The 17,888-nt window shown below is 48.0% G+C and overlaps 1 protein-coding gene across 2 annotated transcripts in view; it reads right to left on the bottom strand.

The window, feature by feature from the left end:
• GAS7 (growth arrest specific 7) overlaps positions 1 to 14,952 on the bottom strand; it is a 118,198-nt gene extending 103,246 nt beyond the window's left edge. The window contains exon 1 of one of the 2 annotated variants that reach the window (XM_064675554.1): positions 14,635 to 14,952. In XM_064675554.1, coding sequence (XP_064531624.1) covers positions 14,635 to 14,817 — 183 coding nt within the window. In that variant the 5' untranslated portion in view covers positions 14,818 to 14,952. The remainder of the gene's footprint in view (positions 1 to 14,634) is intronic. The other variant, XM_064675553.1, reaches the window with a different exon arrangement.
• Between the last annotated feature and the right edge of the window lie 2,936 nt (positions 14,953 to 17,888).

Raw genomic sequence — 17,888 nt, forward strand, 5'->3', positions numbered from 1 at the left:
AAGTAATTTTTTTGGTGAATTTTGCACAGCTGCAGGATCTCACTATGTGAAGAAAAATAAAACCTGCTTTATGTGTGGGAAATGTGGGAGGTTATCCTGGTTTTGGCCTGATTCTAGTAAGTTGCCGTGCATACTTAAACGTGTTGAATCTATGGCCTAACTACTCAGCATGTTCTGAGTACAATAATGAATGTAATATTTCATGATCTCCAATGAAAGAGAAAAGTCTTTAGACACGAAACAGGGCTGAGATCAAAATTAGTGTTACAGGAACAACTTCCAGATCTTGCTTGCTCTTTTCCGGGGTGATATATTTAACTCCTTCAGCTGAAGATATTGCCTTCCTACTGCTGGAGCTGCAGTCTAGCAGAGACAGGGGAAAAAATAAACAACAATGAAGATTTATAAATTTTATATACTTTATTTAGCTATTAATACGTTTCTCACCTTGAGAATAAAATGTGGAAGTTGTCAAGGAAGGCATCATCATAAATAAAGGAAAAAGCTTACAAAAGAGGAAAAAATGGTGTCCTACATTGTGATGATCAGTAACTCAATCATACTCCTTGGAAATACTCTCACAATCACCACTCCCTGTGGAGCAGAATAAGACAGAGGTACAGGCTATCAAAGGCCAAGCTGCAACCTTATTTGTTAAAATTAGTGTAAGAAGAAGGAAAAAGTAAGCATTTTTAAGGATTTTAGCTGCACTGCATTTCAGATCATAAGAAGCTGGAGGACGTCTGCCCTTCGAGCTGCATGCCACCCAAACACAGAGACAACGACAAACTGTTACATAAAAACATGCTATGACCCGTCCCTGGCAGGCAGAACCCCTCATGGCAGCTGTCTGAAGCATCTAAGCCAAACGGTCGTGGTGCTGTAATGCTGCGTTTCTCTGGGAGGGTACAGGTGTGCACTCCGGGCAGGTACCACCAAGAGGTGCACTGCTAAAACAAGCAATGCAAGAACCTCCAAGGCCTCCCTCACTGAGAGCAAGGCAGAGGTCAGTAGCTAGCATCACTGCTATTTCCAAGCAAAGGACTAATGACTCAGATACATTTTGACTCTTCCAACGGTGGGATGTGTTGGCGGATGAAGGTGCACAGTGGTTATAGTGTGAATCCTCCAAGATAAGACAAAAACAGCAGAAGACTGTACGAGGCTCTCACTTGGTCGTGAGGAGGAACCATCCCATCCCAGAACAGGGAGCAGAAAGCCTGGACTCAGTAAGTCACATCAACCTCCCCAAAACACTTCCCTCCCATGGGGAGGAAGGAGTAAAGAAAGGGCTTTCAAACTCTCTTTAACCACAGCTGAACACTGGATCCTCCAACACTGAAAGCAAAAGCAGAAGTGAATGTTGGGATTTGTTTGTTCCAGGGCCTGACTCTGGGCTGGAAACAGGCTGGAGATTATGAGCATCTCTGTAAAGGCTGCCAGGACACACGCTCTGTCCCCAGTGAGGAAATTGGAGCTTGGAGCAGTCTTGCCCCTAGAAGGCAGCAGAAGAGCCCTCTGGCTCTAACAACATTGCATAAATCAGGAACACACACACAGAGCACTAATCAGTGCTAACACAGAGACTACAGCTATCCCTGCTAGTGTGTTTCTGATCCTAGAGTCACAAAAGAGGCATTTCCAGAGATCCACATCTTGCCTAGTAAAAAGCCACTTTGTTCAGTGCAGCTAGCTTTGTTCCACATGTCACCAAAATCACTGTCTTTCCGCTGTAAGTCTGAGAGCTGTGATGCTGCACTAGACCCAATGCCTGCCACTCAGTGTTCCCCTCCCACCAGCCCTTCAGGCCAGTACCAGCAGAAAATCCCACCTCTGAGATGTCCCACCTCCAAACTGACAAGATTCTCGAGTGGGCTATCATGGACATGGTGGAAGATGCCCTGTTCTATCCTACCTCCTATGATGAGGCAGGCAGTATCCTGCTTGGTTTGCAGCGGGCAGCACAGAGCACTGGCCACAGTGATCACAACATGCTGGGAATGGTGGTTTGCACCAGCAAAATCTCCTCACCAACATTTTCAGCACTGCCAGCAAGATGCACAGCAGAAGAATTTGCTATGGTCCCATCCCTGAGATGAATTAGAGCCCATGATTATGTTTCTGGCAAGCACCGAGAGAAAGCTTTGTCCCTCACCAAAGATTCATATTCAGCCTTGGTAAATGGTGCTGGCCAAGAGCAGAGGAGCGAGCTGGATTGAGGCAGTCCCCCAACCCTGGGGCAACGCAGCTCAGAAGAAATGTGCACAGGGGCTCACTGACTCATAGTCATTGCAAAATTATTTTTCAAATGAGACCCATTGATAATTTACACATGATTTCTTTTTGGAAATATCTGAAGTTCTATTTTTCATCCCATAACAGACTGAGGTTCAAGTCCCGTCTTCATCTGGTGCCAGTTATCACTGTGATCATCAGCAGTTGCAGTGCAATGCGACAAGTCACAGGCTCTCCTCTAAATCTTGCTATTGAGAGTGATTACTTGGCCTTGGGTAATGAATTAGTCCTATTATACAGCAGCTGGCACAGGAGAAGCAAATCTGCTGCTCAGGCAGCTCATTACATGGGCAGGGCTGGAACTGCTCAGCCGTGTGCTGCACACACAGACCGCAGCAGCATTTTTAAACTGAATTCTGCACACAGTTCTCCAGGACTGCAAAACAAACTACATCCATCAACCCAGTTTCTGTCTGTTACTTTCTGAGTTAAGCATTTGCTCACCCCTTGGAAATACAATTCCTGTTCTGTGCAACTTCTGCACAGGACTTTGCCATATCCGTATCAAATCCAAACTCTGTTAACTCTTCATTTGCTGTCACCCTTTGCAAACTCCATCACTTCTCATCTACATTTTTTCTCCTCCAAACTCCTCCGTACCAATTATTCCTTCTACCCCACTACCAAAATCTTGCCAGATCTTGACACTGCCTCTTCTATGACCGAACCTCACTTCTGTAGCAACTGGAACTGCTCCTGTGCTGCACCAGCTTGTCACTGTGGGTCAGGCTTTGTGGCAATGGCTCAAGGAGGAGCATCTGGGCACACAGCAGCTGCAGGGTTTTGTTTTGGAAACATGACTAAAGTGCTAAATAAGTGAATTAGAAAGGATCAGGAAGACAAAGCAGATCCAGTCAGCCAATTTAAAAGAACATTCTGAAAGTGCTTATAGAGACCACAGTAAAACTAAGCAGAATGACAGAATATACTCAATTAGCAATGCTATAGCCGTGGTGGCATAAGCATCTGTGTTCGGTACTCTTGGGAGTGCTGGTGATACCTGCTGTTACACCAACTATCACAGGTATGCTTGTGAAAGTATAAACTCCTTTCTGTGAAGACTGTCAGGAGAAAAGAAGCAGTCAAGGAGTGAGAAAACTACTGTGCAAAATAAGAAATAGGTAAGCCAGAAGACAAGGAGCAGAAGCAAAAAAGAGTGAGTCTTCCTCTAATCAAAGGTCAGCCACAAAGGTCAGATGATGCCACTTGCTCCTCAGACAATTCAGGAAAAGGAAAGTGAGGTGTGTTGAATATATGTTCAAGTTATACATGACTATTTACATGAACTCTGGTAAGTCTTCAAAGAAGAGGTAACAACACAAGAAACAAAATACACTAGTAATAAATGTGAAATATTACATATGGAGGTAATAGTTGGAATCTGACAGGTACTTTTTATGTCCCAAACAATATCCACCAGCCCAAAGATTCTTGTTCCTTCCCTCAGTCTTCCATAAAAGCCAGTCTCTTGTAGCCCAGGTTGCTGCTCCACATTAATCCCTTCCATGCTCCCCATTCCACTGCTGCATTTTGTCAAGCAGTCTCAGGCCTGTCCCTGGCTGAAGGGCTCTGAGGACCAGGAGCAGTGCCAAACTGCCAGAACTACACTGCAGGTGCAGTAAGCAACTGCATTTAATCCTGAGCTAACAGATATTAAGGAAGTTTTTATCGGGATTCCAAGTAAAAGATAGGGGCAAATCTTGGAAGATGAAAGGAGCGGCTTGGGACTTTTAATTAGGTTGTGATGTGCCTCTGATCCCTCCTCACCCTCACACCTTTCTACCTTTTTCTCATTGCTGGGCTCCCCGAGAGTGAAAGAGCATTTCAAAGACCAAGATTCAGTGCTAATGGGACAGCCTGACAATTCCAGGCTGCATATCCAGCCCAGAGGAGCTCCTGCTCCTGCTTTTCCTCTCTGTGATGTGCTAAAGCCTTGCAGATTGTCCCTGCTCTGGCAGCATCACCACCAGTGCTGCCCAGCTCTGGATTCAGCAGCTGGGCTGGGCAGATGCTCTGCAGCTTTACATCAGCTGCGCCCCTTCCTTGCTTAAAATCATAGAACATCTCATCAGAGCAGTCTGTAGAACAGCCATGGAAAACTCACATACCTTCATTACAGACCTTGGTCTGATCCATTCTATGATACAAAATCCCAGGTGCTCCCAAGACTTATTATTTCTAATTACCTATTACTGAGGGCTTTTTCCTCCGTGGAAAACCAACTTACAGGGCAGAAGAGAGGCACAGAACTGATCAATAGGGCATAAGAAGTGATAGCAGGCAAAACAGTTAATGTTGAAATGATTCTGTTCCCAGGGACTGCAGCAGCAGAGGTCCAGGAGGCCACTGCAAGTGCCATAGAGCTGGGAAAGCCCCGGGAGATCTGTGCAATAAACAAACACGGTGCTCAAACAAACACTGGAAGATCACAGTGCTTTTGCTGCCAGCATCGCAGTGGGAATATCTGTGGCTCAAGAATAGTCTGCACAGTCTACTCTTACCAACTATGAATGTAGGAAAAGTGCCAGATAGGTCTCAAACGATGTCAAAGACAGATTTTTCAACCTTTGGGTCTGCACTTGTTGAGGACCTCAAAGATCAGTGACCAAAGACATCTGTCAGTCAGCCTAAATGAACTCCAAAGTGCCTCTACTGATGACTGAGTACTGAGGGGACTGCTCACAAATGCTGACAAAGGTGTATGTGAAAAGACACTGGCCTGTTCCACTACCAGATATGTTCTACAAAATGCAGAGTGGCAGATTCTGAGCAAGCCATGGCACCCCTTTCCAGAATTTACCAGCAAAAAAGCAAACCACAAATATACTAGGCTAATACAAAAGCTATTTTGATAACACGATGTGGAAAACTGGATTACTAGTACAAGCAAAAAGCTTTCTCTGCTATTCCATACACCTGTAAAAGGAGTGCCTCCCAGGGTGGTCACCGTAGCAGGTACAGAGAAGGTACCATGGCAGGCAGTGCTGCCAGGGAGTCTATATCCCAGGGAGCATACAGCCTGCTCTCCCTCTCAGTCACAAGTGCACTTTTGCAGGTATGGCAGGTATGCAAGGTGCTCTCCCTAACCTCTGGCTGCAGGAGCTCTGCAGGTACAGTGCAAACCTGCTTACAGCCCTGCCACATACCAACCCTGCACAGCAGGTCCTCTCAAAAGGTAATGTTTTACACAGTGGTGTGACATAAAAAATTCCAAATACACTAAAGCATACTTATATTTTTCAAGATAAACACTCGTTGAAGCACACTGTTCTTGGAAAACAGTGGCTGAGCAAACAGTTGCCCCTGTTTTCATGCTGTTCTGCACACTAAGGAGCTCATACCAATAAAAGGAGTGTGACATGTAATTAAATACGGCCAATGACACTTTCAAGTAACATGAACTGATGACAACATGCAAAGCACAGTATGGGGACCACCAAATCCATTATGCTGCTTTCAGGTTTCCCCAGGTCCTCTGTCCCTGCCTGCTAACATGAGCCATGCAGGGTTACTTGAAATGAGCACACAGGGAGCAGCCACCATGCCACAGCCCCAAATTTTGGGAAGCTTCCAGCAAACCTGCTGTGTGTGCTCAGGGAGAGAGGCACAGCTCAAAAGTGCTGGATGCTGAAAAAGCTGCCCAGAATGAGTGCTCTCTGGAAGCACCAGAAATCAAGACAGAAATATCAGTGCCTTATGTCAAATATTCCAAGACACAAGTTAGCAGTGCCTGGCTCCCTGCGCTCTGCTGAGAGTGGGAGCAGGATGAACGCAGGCAACGTGAGAAACTTCCACGGCCCCAGCTTGTAGTGTGGCCACAGTGAAAACAACCGCAACAGTCCCAAACACTTCCAAAGACAGATACTATCTGCAATGCTGCAGCACCACATACTTGCTGCTGTTGTTGTGGGACTTCTCCAAAACAGAAGAATGTCCTATCTTCAGGATTGCACTTGGTGTCAGCAGTCAGTGAAGTAATGAAACCAACTCCTGAGCCCATACTTAGACACTTCAGATTCTGAAAATGCAGCACCAGGGTGCATTACCAATAATAATGGGCTCCATATGCATAAGCAATCATGGAAGATAAGGTATCATAGAAAATAAAACAAAGGTTTAATCTGGTTAGTTAAATGACCAATTAATTCTATCTGATCATTTATTATCACAAAAGTGAAATAAATAAGTAGAGAAAATCAAATCCCATCAAACAGCCAGAACCTTCTGGTCTTGTTTCAAAGCCAAATTTTCCATACTGGACACCTAAATAAAGTTTTGTTTTTAGAAAATAACAAGTATCTGGCATCTTCTCATTATTCCTATTGTGTCTTTTTAAACTACATTTAGTATAAAGTGCTGTGTTTGTGGCACAATACTCAAGGCACTAAAGGTGCATTTTGCACCCAAGCCGGAAAGGGAGACTAGAATTTCCTGCACGCATTGCTGTGTGTTTTTCTATGGGACATGTGCCCCATTCAGAGCACAGAATAAGCTGGGAATTCTTTAGGAAACTGAGAAATCCTCAGGTAAGTCTTCAATGATCCACATTTTTCACTGTCGCTCTATATCCACCCTTTCCATGCAGGTGCACAGTAACTCAATCTTTCACATTAGAAGGCAGTCATTTGCAGGAAGATTGTGTTTAGACTCTCTTTGTAACCACCAGGCTGTAAGATATTCTCCAGTTTAAGCCTCCCATGAGGATATCTTTTAGCTAAGGATAAAGAAAAAACATCTTTATAAATTCTGTCCTGTGCAGTTTCTGTAAGGCCAACAGTGTGACTATTCTCACCTGCTACAGGTGCAGCATCCAAGAGTCCAGCTTCTGCAACACCCCAACTTGTGCAGCAGACAGAAGAGCTCACAAAAAGTGCCACAACTATCTTTGTAAGACCCTTCCCTTCACAAATTTTGGCTATTTATGGCACTACTTAGTTTTTGTATTCTATCTATAACTTCAACAGTTTGAGACAATTATCACCAGATACATAACAGACATCACTCTTATAGGAGAGGGATTGTGAACTGCAGCATCACATCTCCTTCACATTCTCCTAGGGCTTTAAATTCCCCCAGAAAACTTGATTGAAGAGTGATTTTCTGGCAGCACAACATAATTTCCTCCCCCTTTTATATTTGATTTCATTCACATTTGCCAGAAATGTCAATGGTCAGATGACCACAAGTTTCAAACTCTGAAAAATACAGTTACAGAAAGTCAGAGATACAAAAAAGACATTGTAAAATTAAACCACAAGGCAATTCCACAGGATTCTCACTGTCACTCCTGTCTCACAAATGTCTCACTTTAGACAAAGATTTGCTTTTAAATCAGGCAGAGCAAACCACCTTCAGCACCTTTGACTACTGAACTTTGAAAACTTCGCCTTTCCCTTGAGACAAAACCCACAGCAGCCTGCATCTACAACAATGCCAATCTCCCCCTCTGCCTTCCTTAGGGAGTCATCCCTGCACCAAAAGAACAAAAACCATCCTTCTGCACCCACGGGAGATGCCATCCCCACTTCAGCCATGGTTGCTGCCCCAGCACCATCTCTCAGGGGCAGCAAAATGGCCAGAACACTCAGGAGGGTGCCACAAGCGTCCCTGGGCAGGAGATAGAAGTACCAGTCCCACCAGTCCCACTAGCAGTGATGCCCCTCCCCAGCGCCACCTCTCAGGGGCAGCAGAACAGCCAGGATGCTCAGGATGGTGCCACAAGCATCCCTGGGCAGGGAACACCAGTTCCAGGCAGCACCAGCTGCTCAGCTTGTAGCACCAGAACAGGTGTCCTGAGCACAACACTGTGTGCACTCCCTGGCTGCAAAGAAGGGTTCAGCACCCACAGCCTTATCCCACCGGATTAAAGACCAGATTTCCCTCCCATCAAACAAGACTGCAGATATGAACATTACTTCCTCCATGGAGTATCCTTAAAAAAAACCATCCCCTTGGTCCTTGTGGTTCTCCATGAATTTTATGTTAAGCTGATTTTTGAGTGGGGAGATGAAGGAATGAGAGAGTCTGAGATAACAAACTCCAAGAACGTAGAAGAACCTTCTGAGAAAGCAAAGTACCATCACTGTGTGCAGAGGATACGGGCATCCAGGTGCTCTCCATACACAACCTTACTGTCCTTTGTACAGTCACCAGGAAAAGCTGTTTCAGCAGGTACCAACATCTCCTCCCTTTCAAGTGTATTATACACATTATACAGCTCCCATGATGGCAGACCAGCTCCAGCAGCTGCCTGTTCCAGCGCTTGCTGTGGCAGCACAGCCATCCCATCACAACACTGGTGCAGTGATGCTTGCTTCTGGGACTGGCTGGATATTTTCAGACAAAATGGTTTGGGTTTTTTCTTCGTGAAAATATGCTCCATCACTAAGGTGAAGAAAAAAATCTCTCTAAAAATAGGGGTTTCTTCATAACAGTGTTTCATAGAAATGTTCAGAATGTTGTCATGAAATGGAATTCTCCCTGCTCATCAGCTGGCAGGTTCTTGTTTCTCCCTTAGGACACTGTCTCCTTGGATCCTATCAGCATATGACAAGATACAGTTTGGCACAGAAATCCTCTACACATTATCTGCTATTACAAAATAAATTAGAGGCATTATAATTTCTATGTATTCCCATCACCCTTTTTCTCTATGACTCCCTGGGCACAACGAAGGAAGCAGTCTGTGCTATGGCAGGTCATTCCTCCTGCAGCTGGATGTGCCTCAGCCTCCAGGCTCAAATGTTTGCGCATCTGCGTGTCCATGTGGCAGCTGTCCCAGGCTGGGTTAGGTGAGGTGCATTACCCCTCGAGCATTATACAGCCGTGGAAGCAATGAACACTCTGTAGGACACGCACAGGTGAAGTACAGCCCAGGGAGAAGGGCACAATTCCTTTCTTCCTAAGTGCCTCACGGTTCTGGTAAATCAAGCTGTGTAAAGTGCAGACAAGATCAGTGGCAGCTTGCAGTCCTACTCAGTCCAGCTTGTCCAGTCAGATTCCAAAGCCACCTCCATCCATGCTGGAAGTGCACGCTGTGCTTCGTACAGAGACTTACATCTGTGGGATGACTGAAGCTATAAAAAGTGCTGACAATTTCCAGCAAATTTGCATGTGTTCCTGCTGCTGCTTATGTAAGTGATTTCTAGCTAACTGCAAATACAAAAAGCAAAGCCCAAAATAGCTTTAAAACAAACCACTTGCAAATGTGACTGAATGACACATCTCCCCAGCCCTCCAAAAATCACTTGTCTAGAAAAGGCAGCCGCAACAGAGATTTCTCCAGAGGGTCCCATGCTGGTCCTCCTGTAATACACACCCCGGAGGTCTAACACCACTCTCTTGACATCTATGTTGCCCATAAAGTTTGTCACAAACTGAAACAACTGAGCCTTGCCCTAGGTTGCTCTTAGGTCTGGATCTTTCTACACGTATCATCATCCCAGGCATCTGTGATGCAGATGGGGTAAGGAGGCAGCCAGTCTTGGGGTAGGAAGCATGAGCTGTCAAAAAATCTCTCAGTGTATTATGCACCACACTCCACTGGCTCTACATCAGTGTTCATCACGGCAGTGCTGGCTTCTCGCCTGCATCTGCACAGATTCCCTCTTGCACCAGGCTGGGAAGAGCAACTACTTAACCTGGGACTGCTGACAGTCTGTAGCTGTTAATCACCAAAGGAGGGGTGAGGGTTGAAGCTGATGGTATCTACTCAATGGGATTCCGAGCACTGCAGATCAGCTTGCACAGACCAAGATCAGTCAAAGCAAAACCAGTTGAATTTGGCAGCAGTCTTCAGGATTCCTCTGGTGTCCACGGATTCTCATGCTCAGGAAATACTGGTTAGGGACCATTTCTCCATTAACCTACTATCTCCAAGAGCACAACAGTATAAGGAACAGTTACTTGGTTTCCCAACACAAGAAAGACAAGGATATACTGGAGAGAGTCTGGCAAGGGGCCATAATGATGATTAAGGGACTAGGAGCATCTGTCATACAAGGAAAGGCTGAAAGAACTGGGACTGTTTAGCATGAAGACAAGAAGGCTCAAGAGGGATATTTTGAATGTGAATAAAAACCTATAGGGGGACACCAAAGAAAGCAGAGACTGACTGTTCTCAGTGATATCCAGTGAAAGGATGAGATTCAATGGGCACAAATTAAAACACAGAAAATCCCTTTAGAGGGACACAAGAAAAAACTGTGAGGGTAGTCAAACACTGGAACACATTATCCAGAACAGTTGTGGTGTCCACCCTTGCACACATTCAAAACCTGACAGACATGTTCCAGGGAAGCCAGACTAGCTGATCTCTGAGGTTCTTCCAATCCAGTGATTCTGTGAACAAAACCACAGCAGCCTCCCCAGCTTCTCCCAACCAGTCCAGCCTCAGGGAATCCATTTGGAACCCCACCATGGAGCTGATACCCTCCCTTGCTCACTTTGCTCTCTGTTTTTGATAGTCTTTTGGTTTATGCTAGCCCTTTTGCTTCATGACAACAGTATCCTCTCCAGAGCTCACAGAGACATGTCGTTTCTGGCTCATCCTTAACACATGGTCCTCCAGCTCTCATTGTTTACATCACTGCCCTGAGCATGAACCTCCAGCCATCATTGTTTTCCTATAACCCATCATTGTGGGCTTGCAGCAGCCACAGGAGCGGTCTTTAGACCAGCTTTGTCAGAGGAGATGCCAGTGCTGATAAATGTGAAGACCTATGAATGAGAATATCCAGCCTTTCTGTCTAAACACAATGCACACTTCAAGTCACAAAGGCTCCAGAAGGCCACCTCCTTTTGGTAGCTCCCAGTCACTCAACAGACTTTGCTGAGAGTAGAAAGGGTGTGTGCCATGTAGGGCAAACACTATCAGCCCTGGCAAGCCTCGGACAATGCCGCAAGCCACATTCAGTCACTGCTGTGGCAGAAAAATGCAGCTAGTTCTCCTTTGGGCTCCAGAGAGAGCACAGGTACCTTCTGGAGTGAACTGGGTGTGGGGAAATGATGGCAGGACAAAGGGAGGGAGTAACATCTTCCTCTTTCAACAACAATGTGTGGTTAAGTTCAGCTCAGGACATAGCACGGAACCTTACTGAAGGGCCAGGGCCACCAAAGCCAATGCAAGGGCTGGCTGGTACAGAAGGGAGACTCATGGCCATGGCCCCATCTGAACATGCACTGTCATCACCTCCCTGAAGCCAACTCCAATGTCAATGTGACTGGGTAGGGACTCGGATCAGAGAACAGAGAAGAACAGTATTTCTATTGTGGCGTCTTTCAGCTGGATCAGGTCCCTGAGGAAGCTGCATACCTGCACACAAGGGAAAGGCCACCTGTACACAAGGGAAAGGCTACCTGTACACAACGGAAAGGCTACCTGCACAGAGCCATGACAGACAGACATACACAGAGCTTCCTTCTTCTATGTGCCAAGTACCTGTGATCTACTGTGATGTGTGCCAAGGACCTCTGATCCCATAAATTTGATAAATTTGATTAATTAGCTGTCATTTGACATATTTATTAACTCCAGCTTATAGTCCTTATTAGGTACCATCTCTGGAGTAAAGGAAAACATGACAGAGCGAACATACTCAGCACTTGCCATCTTTCTTGCCTTCTTCCTGAAGGTTTGCTCAAGAGAAAAGAGGCCAGGCTGTATAGACAACTGGTCTTCAGCAACGTTTTCACTGGTACCTGATCCAAGGGTCAGAAGGGCACATGTGCGGGACTGCAGGCACTGATCTGAGAACAGTAGAACTTGCTCAGACTTAAGTAGGGAAAGGGGAATTTCCGAGAAGGTGACAAGAAAGCAAAGTTATGGTGTTTGCAGAAGTGATTCCCCCCTGCCTTTGCTTAGCAGAGTTTGTCACATCTCATGATACACTTTGCCTCAAACAATTCCTAAATTCCTGGTTAGATGTGCAAATATTTCATCATGGCCAGGCTTCGCGAATGAAGATTTGGGAAGGGTCTCTACCCACGTTTGTTACAAGTGCACTGGTGGCTAAAAAGGCCAATACGAGACAGGCACGTTCGGTTGCAAAAGGCACAGCAGAAAGACTCCTTAGGTGGTAAATTCTGCAGGGCACGATTCTTTCTGCGTTGTCTTTTCTCCTCAAGGGTGATCCTGCTGCATTCTCAAAGGAGACAGCTGCGTTATAGATGGGGTGTCTCCAGACCTCCGGATTGGAGGCCAGAGTAGACCAGTTATGTTGATCAATATGGCCAAGGCTGAGATGTTGTTTCAGGCAGTCCTTGTATCTTCTCTTCGGGGCTCCTCTCATGCGGCAGCCAGTGGCAAGTTCACCATAAAGCAGGACCTTCAGGAGGCGGTGGTTGGTCCTTCATCCTGGAGATGTGCCCTGCCCAGCGCACCTGTGTTCTCAGCAACATGGCCTCAATACTTGTGACTGCTGCTTGTTCTAGAACAGATGTATTGGTCACATAATCTGACCAGTGGATGTTTAGGATTGTACGGAGGCAGCATTGTGAATTTGTGAAACTACAAATATTCACATATCTCAGTAAATGATCTTGTAGGTGGCAAAACTGCCAAACAAAAGGACTCCCACATTCTAAAACTAACAAAAGAAATCCCAAGTGCTTCAGTGGCGTGGGAAAGTCCCTGGACTCACTCTTGTAGCACTAAGTAGGCAAGTTTTACTCCTACTTTCCTGTCTGTCCAGGTAATAATGACAAACAGGAACTCAACAGAAACATCACAGATTTAATTTATTCGGACATGAGAAACCAAAAGACATGCCAGATCTGTGGGCAAAACGTGCTTTTGCACAGAATCTTTTACTCACAGAACATTGCTCTACATGCAACTGGTGGGCAGGTTCCTGCCCCTCTGGATTCCCTGGAAGGTATGCATGGAAAATCTGGGATGGGCACTGCCAGCCTTGCATACAAGCAAAGCAGGCTGGTCCTTAGGAACTTGGAGGACAAACAGAAGCTGACCTGAGAAACGCTGTGCTGCTAATGGCTTCAGCCCAGTCACTGCATGGAGATGCTCCCAGAGACTGTTGCCATACCCATATCCTCCAAATGACAACAGGGCATGGTCAGTGAGGGAAGGATTGAGGGGGTCATGGCAGGTTCTTGCTTTGGTGCACAAGGTGTTTCAGATTTCACATGCAGAGATCGTGAAGGCACCCTTCATGGACATATATTTTACACTCTCATTGTGTCTTGTTTGCATGGGACAGAAAACAATAAATATGTTCAGGTACAAGCAGTCCTGAGGTGGGAATCCAACTGTCACCCCAACTGTTAGGGCCCTGAAAACAACTAAAACAAATAGAACTTCTCAGCATTGTGACAGAAAGTCCATGACTTTTGGGTCTGGGTGACTGACTCTAACTCTGCTGGGGCTCCCTGAGCCATGCCACATATATGGTAGCAAGGTTTCTGCAGCCAGCTGGGGAACTGCTGCAACAGAAGGGGAGAAGAGAATAAGAAGACTCCACAGAGACCTTAGAGCATCTTCCAGTACCTAAAAGAGCTCCAAGAGAGCTGGAGAAGAACTTCAGACAGGGGCATGGAGTGACAGGACAAGGTGGAATGGCTTTCAACCGAAGAAGGGTAGATTTAGATTAGATATTAGGAAGAAATTCTTTCCCATGAGGGTGGTGAGGTCGTGGCACAGGTTGCCCAGACAAGTTGTGGCTGCCCCATCCCTGGAAGTGTTCAAGGCCAGGTTGGATGGGGCTTGGAGCAACCTGGTCTAGTGGAAGGTGTCCCTGCCCATGGCAAGCAGGGTGTAATGGGATGATCTTTAGAGTCCCTTCCAACCCAAACCATCTTGTGATTCTATGATTCTATATCTGAATTACCTCTTCCACAACATAAAGCCATGAGACTTTCAGTGAAAAGAAATGAAGGGGAGAGGGGGGGGAGAGAGAGGGAGTGTAACTTGCCCAGCATCTGGCCCTCGTGAGTGACTGGCAGGGGCTGCCTCACCGCAGCCACTGACTTCTGCTGCTCGTTACCGATTGTGAAAACCCAAGTGTCCGGACTATCCCACAGCTCGCCACGCACCTGAGCCCTGCTCACGGCTACGACTGCGGGTACCAAATGCTCTACCTGCCGGAGCGGGGCCGGGCAGGCGGCTCCCCCTCCGAGCGCCGCAGATTCTTACAGCACCCAGCAGCCTCAGCCGGGGCACCTGCCCGGGGCACAGGGCACAGCGATGCCGAGGGGATCCCCAAGAGCAGCGCCGTGTGGGCCGCGAGGGCCCCCCCAGCACTGCCGGTACCCCCGCGGGACATCCCCGGGCCGCCGCTCCCCGCCGCCCGCTCGGCGCGGCCCCGGTCCCGGCCCCGGTCCTACCTCCAGCAGCTGGACGTAGCTGGCCGGGAACCAGCCTCGCAGCCCGTCCTCCTTCTGTCCTTCCCACCAGCCGCCGTCTGGCACCTGCAGCACCGTGATCAGCTCCCCCGCGGCGAAGTGCAGCCCTTGCCGGTGCCGCTCCCCGGAGAAGGGGTACAGCGCTTGGCAGCGGGTCCCCGACATCCCGCCGGGACGCGCCCGCCGCCCGTACCCCGCAGGGCTGCGGGAGGGTCCGGCCCCTCCGCTCCGGGGGCCCCGCTCCGCCTGGGGCCGCGGCGGGCGCGGGCAGCGCGGGCAGCGGGAGCGGAGCAGCCTCGGCGCCCACGGGCACCGCCGGCTCGGGGTGGGGCGGGAGAGGCGGGACGGGAGGAGGGGGAGAGGGGGAGGAGAAGAGAGGGAGAAGGGGGAGGAGGGGAGAGGGGGAGGAAGCAGGGGGAGGAGAGGCCACGCGGGTGCGCAGAGCAATCCGCGGTTGTGACAGTCGTGTCGGCGGGACAGAGAGAGAAACCGTGTATGACCTGAGAGACAAGGGAGAGACACCGTGTGTGTGCGAGTGCACGGGAAAAACCTCATGCGTGTGTCTGTGTGTGACAGATACTGTCCAAGGACCACTCTGTGTGTCACCGGTGTGCTCGACACACCTCTGTGTGTGTGCGCGCGTGTGTGTGAGGGATACTGTGTGTAAGGGACAGACGCTGTTTCATCCCGTGGGTGCGTTGATGATACCCACGTGTCTGTGAGAGGCACCCGTGTGTATGACAGTCACCATATCTGTAACAGTAAGACACCTGTGTGTCCATGAAAGGTGCCATGTGAGACACTGTGTCTGAAGAGTGTGAGACATTGTGTGCCTGTCTCCTGTCTGTGAGAGATGGTGTGTGAGGCACCATGTGTGTCGTAACACCAGCGGTTATGATCCCCTGCGTCTGAGACACTGTGTCTGGATTTGTAGAGACTCATGTCTGTGTGAGACATCTCTGAATGTCTGAGACACTGTGTGTGCATTTGTTACACGCACCCAAAGGTGTGAAATCCATTTTGCCTGAAAGACATTGTGTGACACACCCAAGCATGTATGAATTGTGTGTGTGACACATCCTGAAGTGCATGTGTCTCTGCAGCACATGAGACACCTCTGTGTGGCACTTCTGTGTCTGTGAGAAATGCACTGTCGGGGTATGTGTGACATCCTCATCTGGGTGACACTTGTACATATGTGTGTGTGAGTCACCATCCTGTGTGAATTTGTTTATGAACACCCACTGTGCACAACCTGCTCTGGGTGTGCCTGCCTGCCTCACTCTGAAGCATGTGTGACTTGTGTGTTTGTCTGGGTAAGTCACATCTGTGTGCTTTCACGCCCTGATTTTGCTCTTTACCAGTCCTGTGTTTAGGTGTGTATGAACACGTGTGTGTGTCTGTCCAGGTATGCACACGTGACTCACTGCATAGATGTAATCTATACCTGTACAAGGACAGGTATAGATGCGTGTGTATGAAGCCCAGGCACATATGCATGTGTGACCTGCTGCAGGGTGGGCTGCCTGACCCACTACACTTCCTTGTGTGTGTGAGAGAACATGTGCATGTTGTGAAACTTGCCCACAGAGTTCTTGAGGTCTCCATGTGCGCAAAGGCATACCTGCAAGGCAGAGTGCCTGGGCTACATCTAATGTGTTCTTTATGGGATATGTACCTGCGTGTTTGTGTATGAGAGTCTCACAAAACTTTATGTGAGAAACTCAACCTTGTATGAAAGTGTAGAGATGTTTGCTTGTGCAGGAGACACCTGTGTGCATGTGAGAGACTCCTTTGTGAGTGTGACTCACAAGGGTGCATGTAAGCACACACCTTGAGGCTGAGCTGCCTGTACCATCTATGTGTGGCTTTCCCTGAATGGGTAGGATTTGCTCACACAGGAGACTGACCTTTATGTGTGCTTATGGGACAGCCATGTGAGATCCAGCTGCATGTGTGCATCTGTGTGGTTGTGTGTAAGCTGGCAGTATGTGTGTCTGTGTACACCTGTGCACAAGACACTTGCCCGTGACTGGTGTGACTCACTGCACCACGAGCGTATATGAGGGTCTTATCCATGTTAGTGCAACCTGCTGCACAGTGACCTGCACACATGGAACCCATCAGTAGTATGTGTAGCATGTGGAGGACAGGGAGAGTCTTGCTTCAGTATGTGCAAGAGTCACACCAGCATACGTGTGGCAGGGATGGATCTGCCTGTCTGACAGCCTGCCACCCATCATCCTTTTGTAGTCAGTTAATGGAGAGGGGAACAAACCTTATGTTGAGTTCCAACATCAGTGAGATGAATGGGTCCTTCTCCCTGCTGACTGATGGGAGCCAGCCATGCCCAGCAGATAAGTCCATGTCTCCTCTAAAGCTCACTCTGTAGATTGCCTCCAGGCACTGTGTGTCTGTGGAGGAGCAGGAAAACACGTGTCTCCTTCCAGTGCATTTATGAGACCCTTTGGAGCATCACAAGTGCGTGAGCACTGAACTCAGTGTGCATGTGTTTGAGAACCTTGTTGGTCCACAGGAGAGGCTGACTGCAGTGCAGGGGTTGTGACTGACTCCAGAATACACACGTGTAAGACGACACTTGTCTGTGTACACATCACTCACTTCACTGTGTGTGTGACAGTCCACTGGAAATGTGACAAAACCTAACAATGTGTGCAGCTCACGAAACTTGGGATGCATCATTTGCCTCAGTCCAGTGTGTGTACCTCCTGACAACAGCAGGCACTTCTCTGCAGGCTGGGGAGATCCTCCATTTGACAACTTGTGCTCCTGTACAAGCTACAGTGTATTCATGCATGCTGCTCTGGGAGAGCGTGAGGTCTGTGCCAGCTATTCTCCCTGTGTACATTACAAAACAGTCTCCATATTCCATCATGGAAACCGTTCAGTTGTTGTCCCGTTCTACTACCTGAGAGTCCCGTTTGTATGCTGCACGTTTGGGTGTACAGCTGTTCACGTGACTGCAACCTCTGTGTGATGCTCCTTGCCCATCTGTAACTGTCACCTTACACGTATCCATGACCTACTGCAGTGCGTGACAGTCAGGTGTTCACCTGCCTGTGGCTGTCTGTGTCTGTGCAACTCACTTCAGGGAGCAGGTGCTGGGGCAGGTCCTGCATTTCGAGGCACCTGCATCAGCTTCTGTCCCAGTGGAAAGGTCACAGGTGCCTCTGTGAGCCACTCCACAAGTTCTGCAAAATTTTGTGGTGTTGTGC

This window comes from Pseudopipra pipra, chromosome 19, assembly GCF_036250125.1.
Source record: "Pseudopipra pipra isolate bDixPip1 chromosome 19, bDixPip1.hap1, whole genome shotgun sequence".
Lineage (NCBI taxonomy): Eukaryota > Metazoa > Chordata > Aves > Passeriformes > Pipridae > Pseudopipra > Pseudopipra pipra.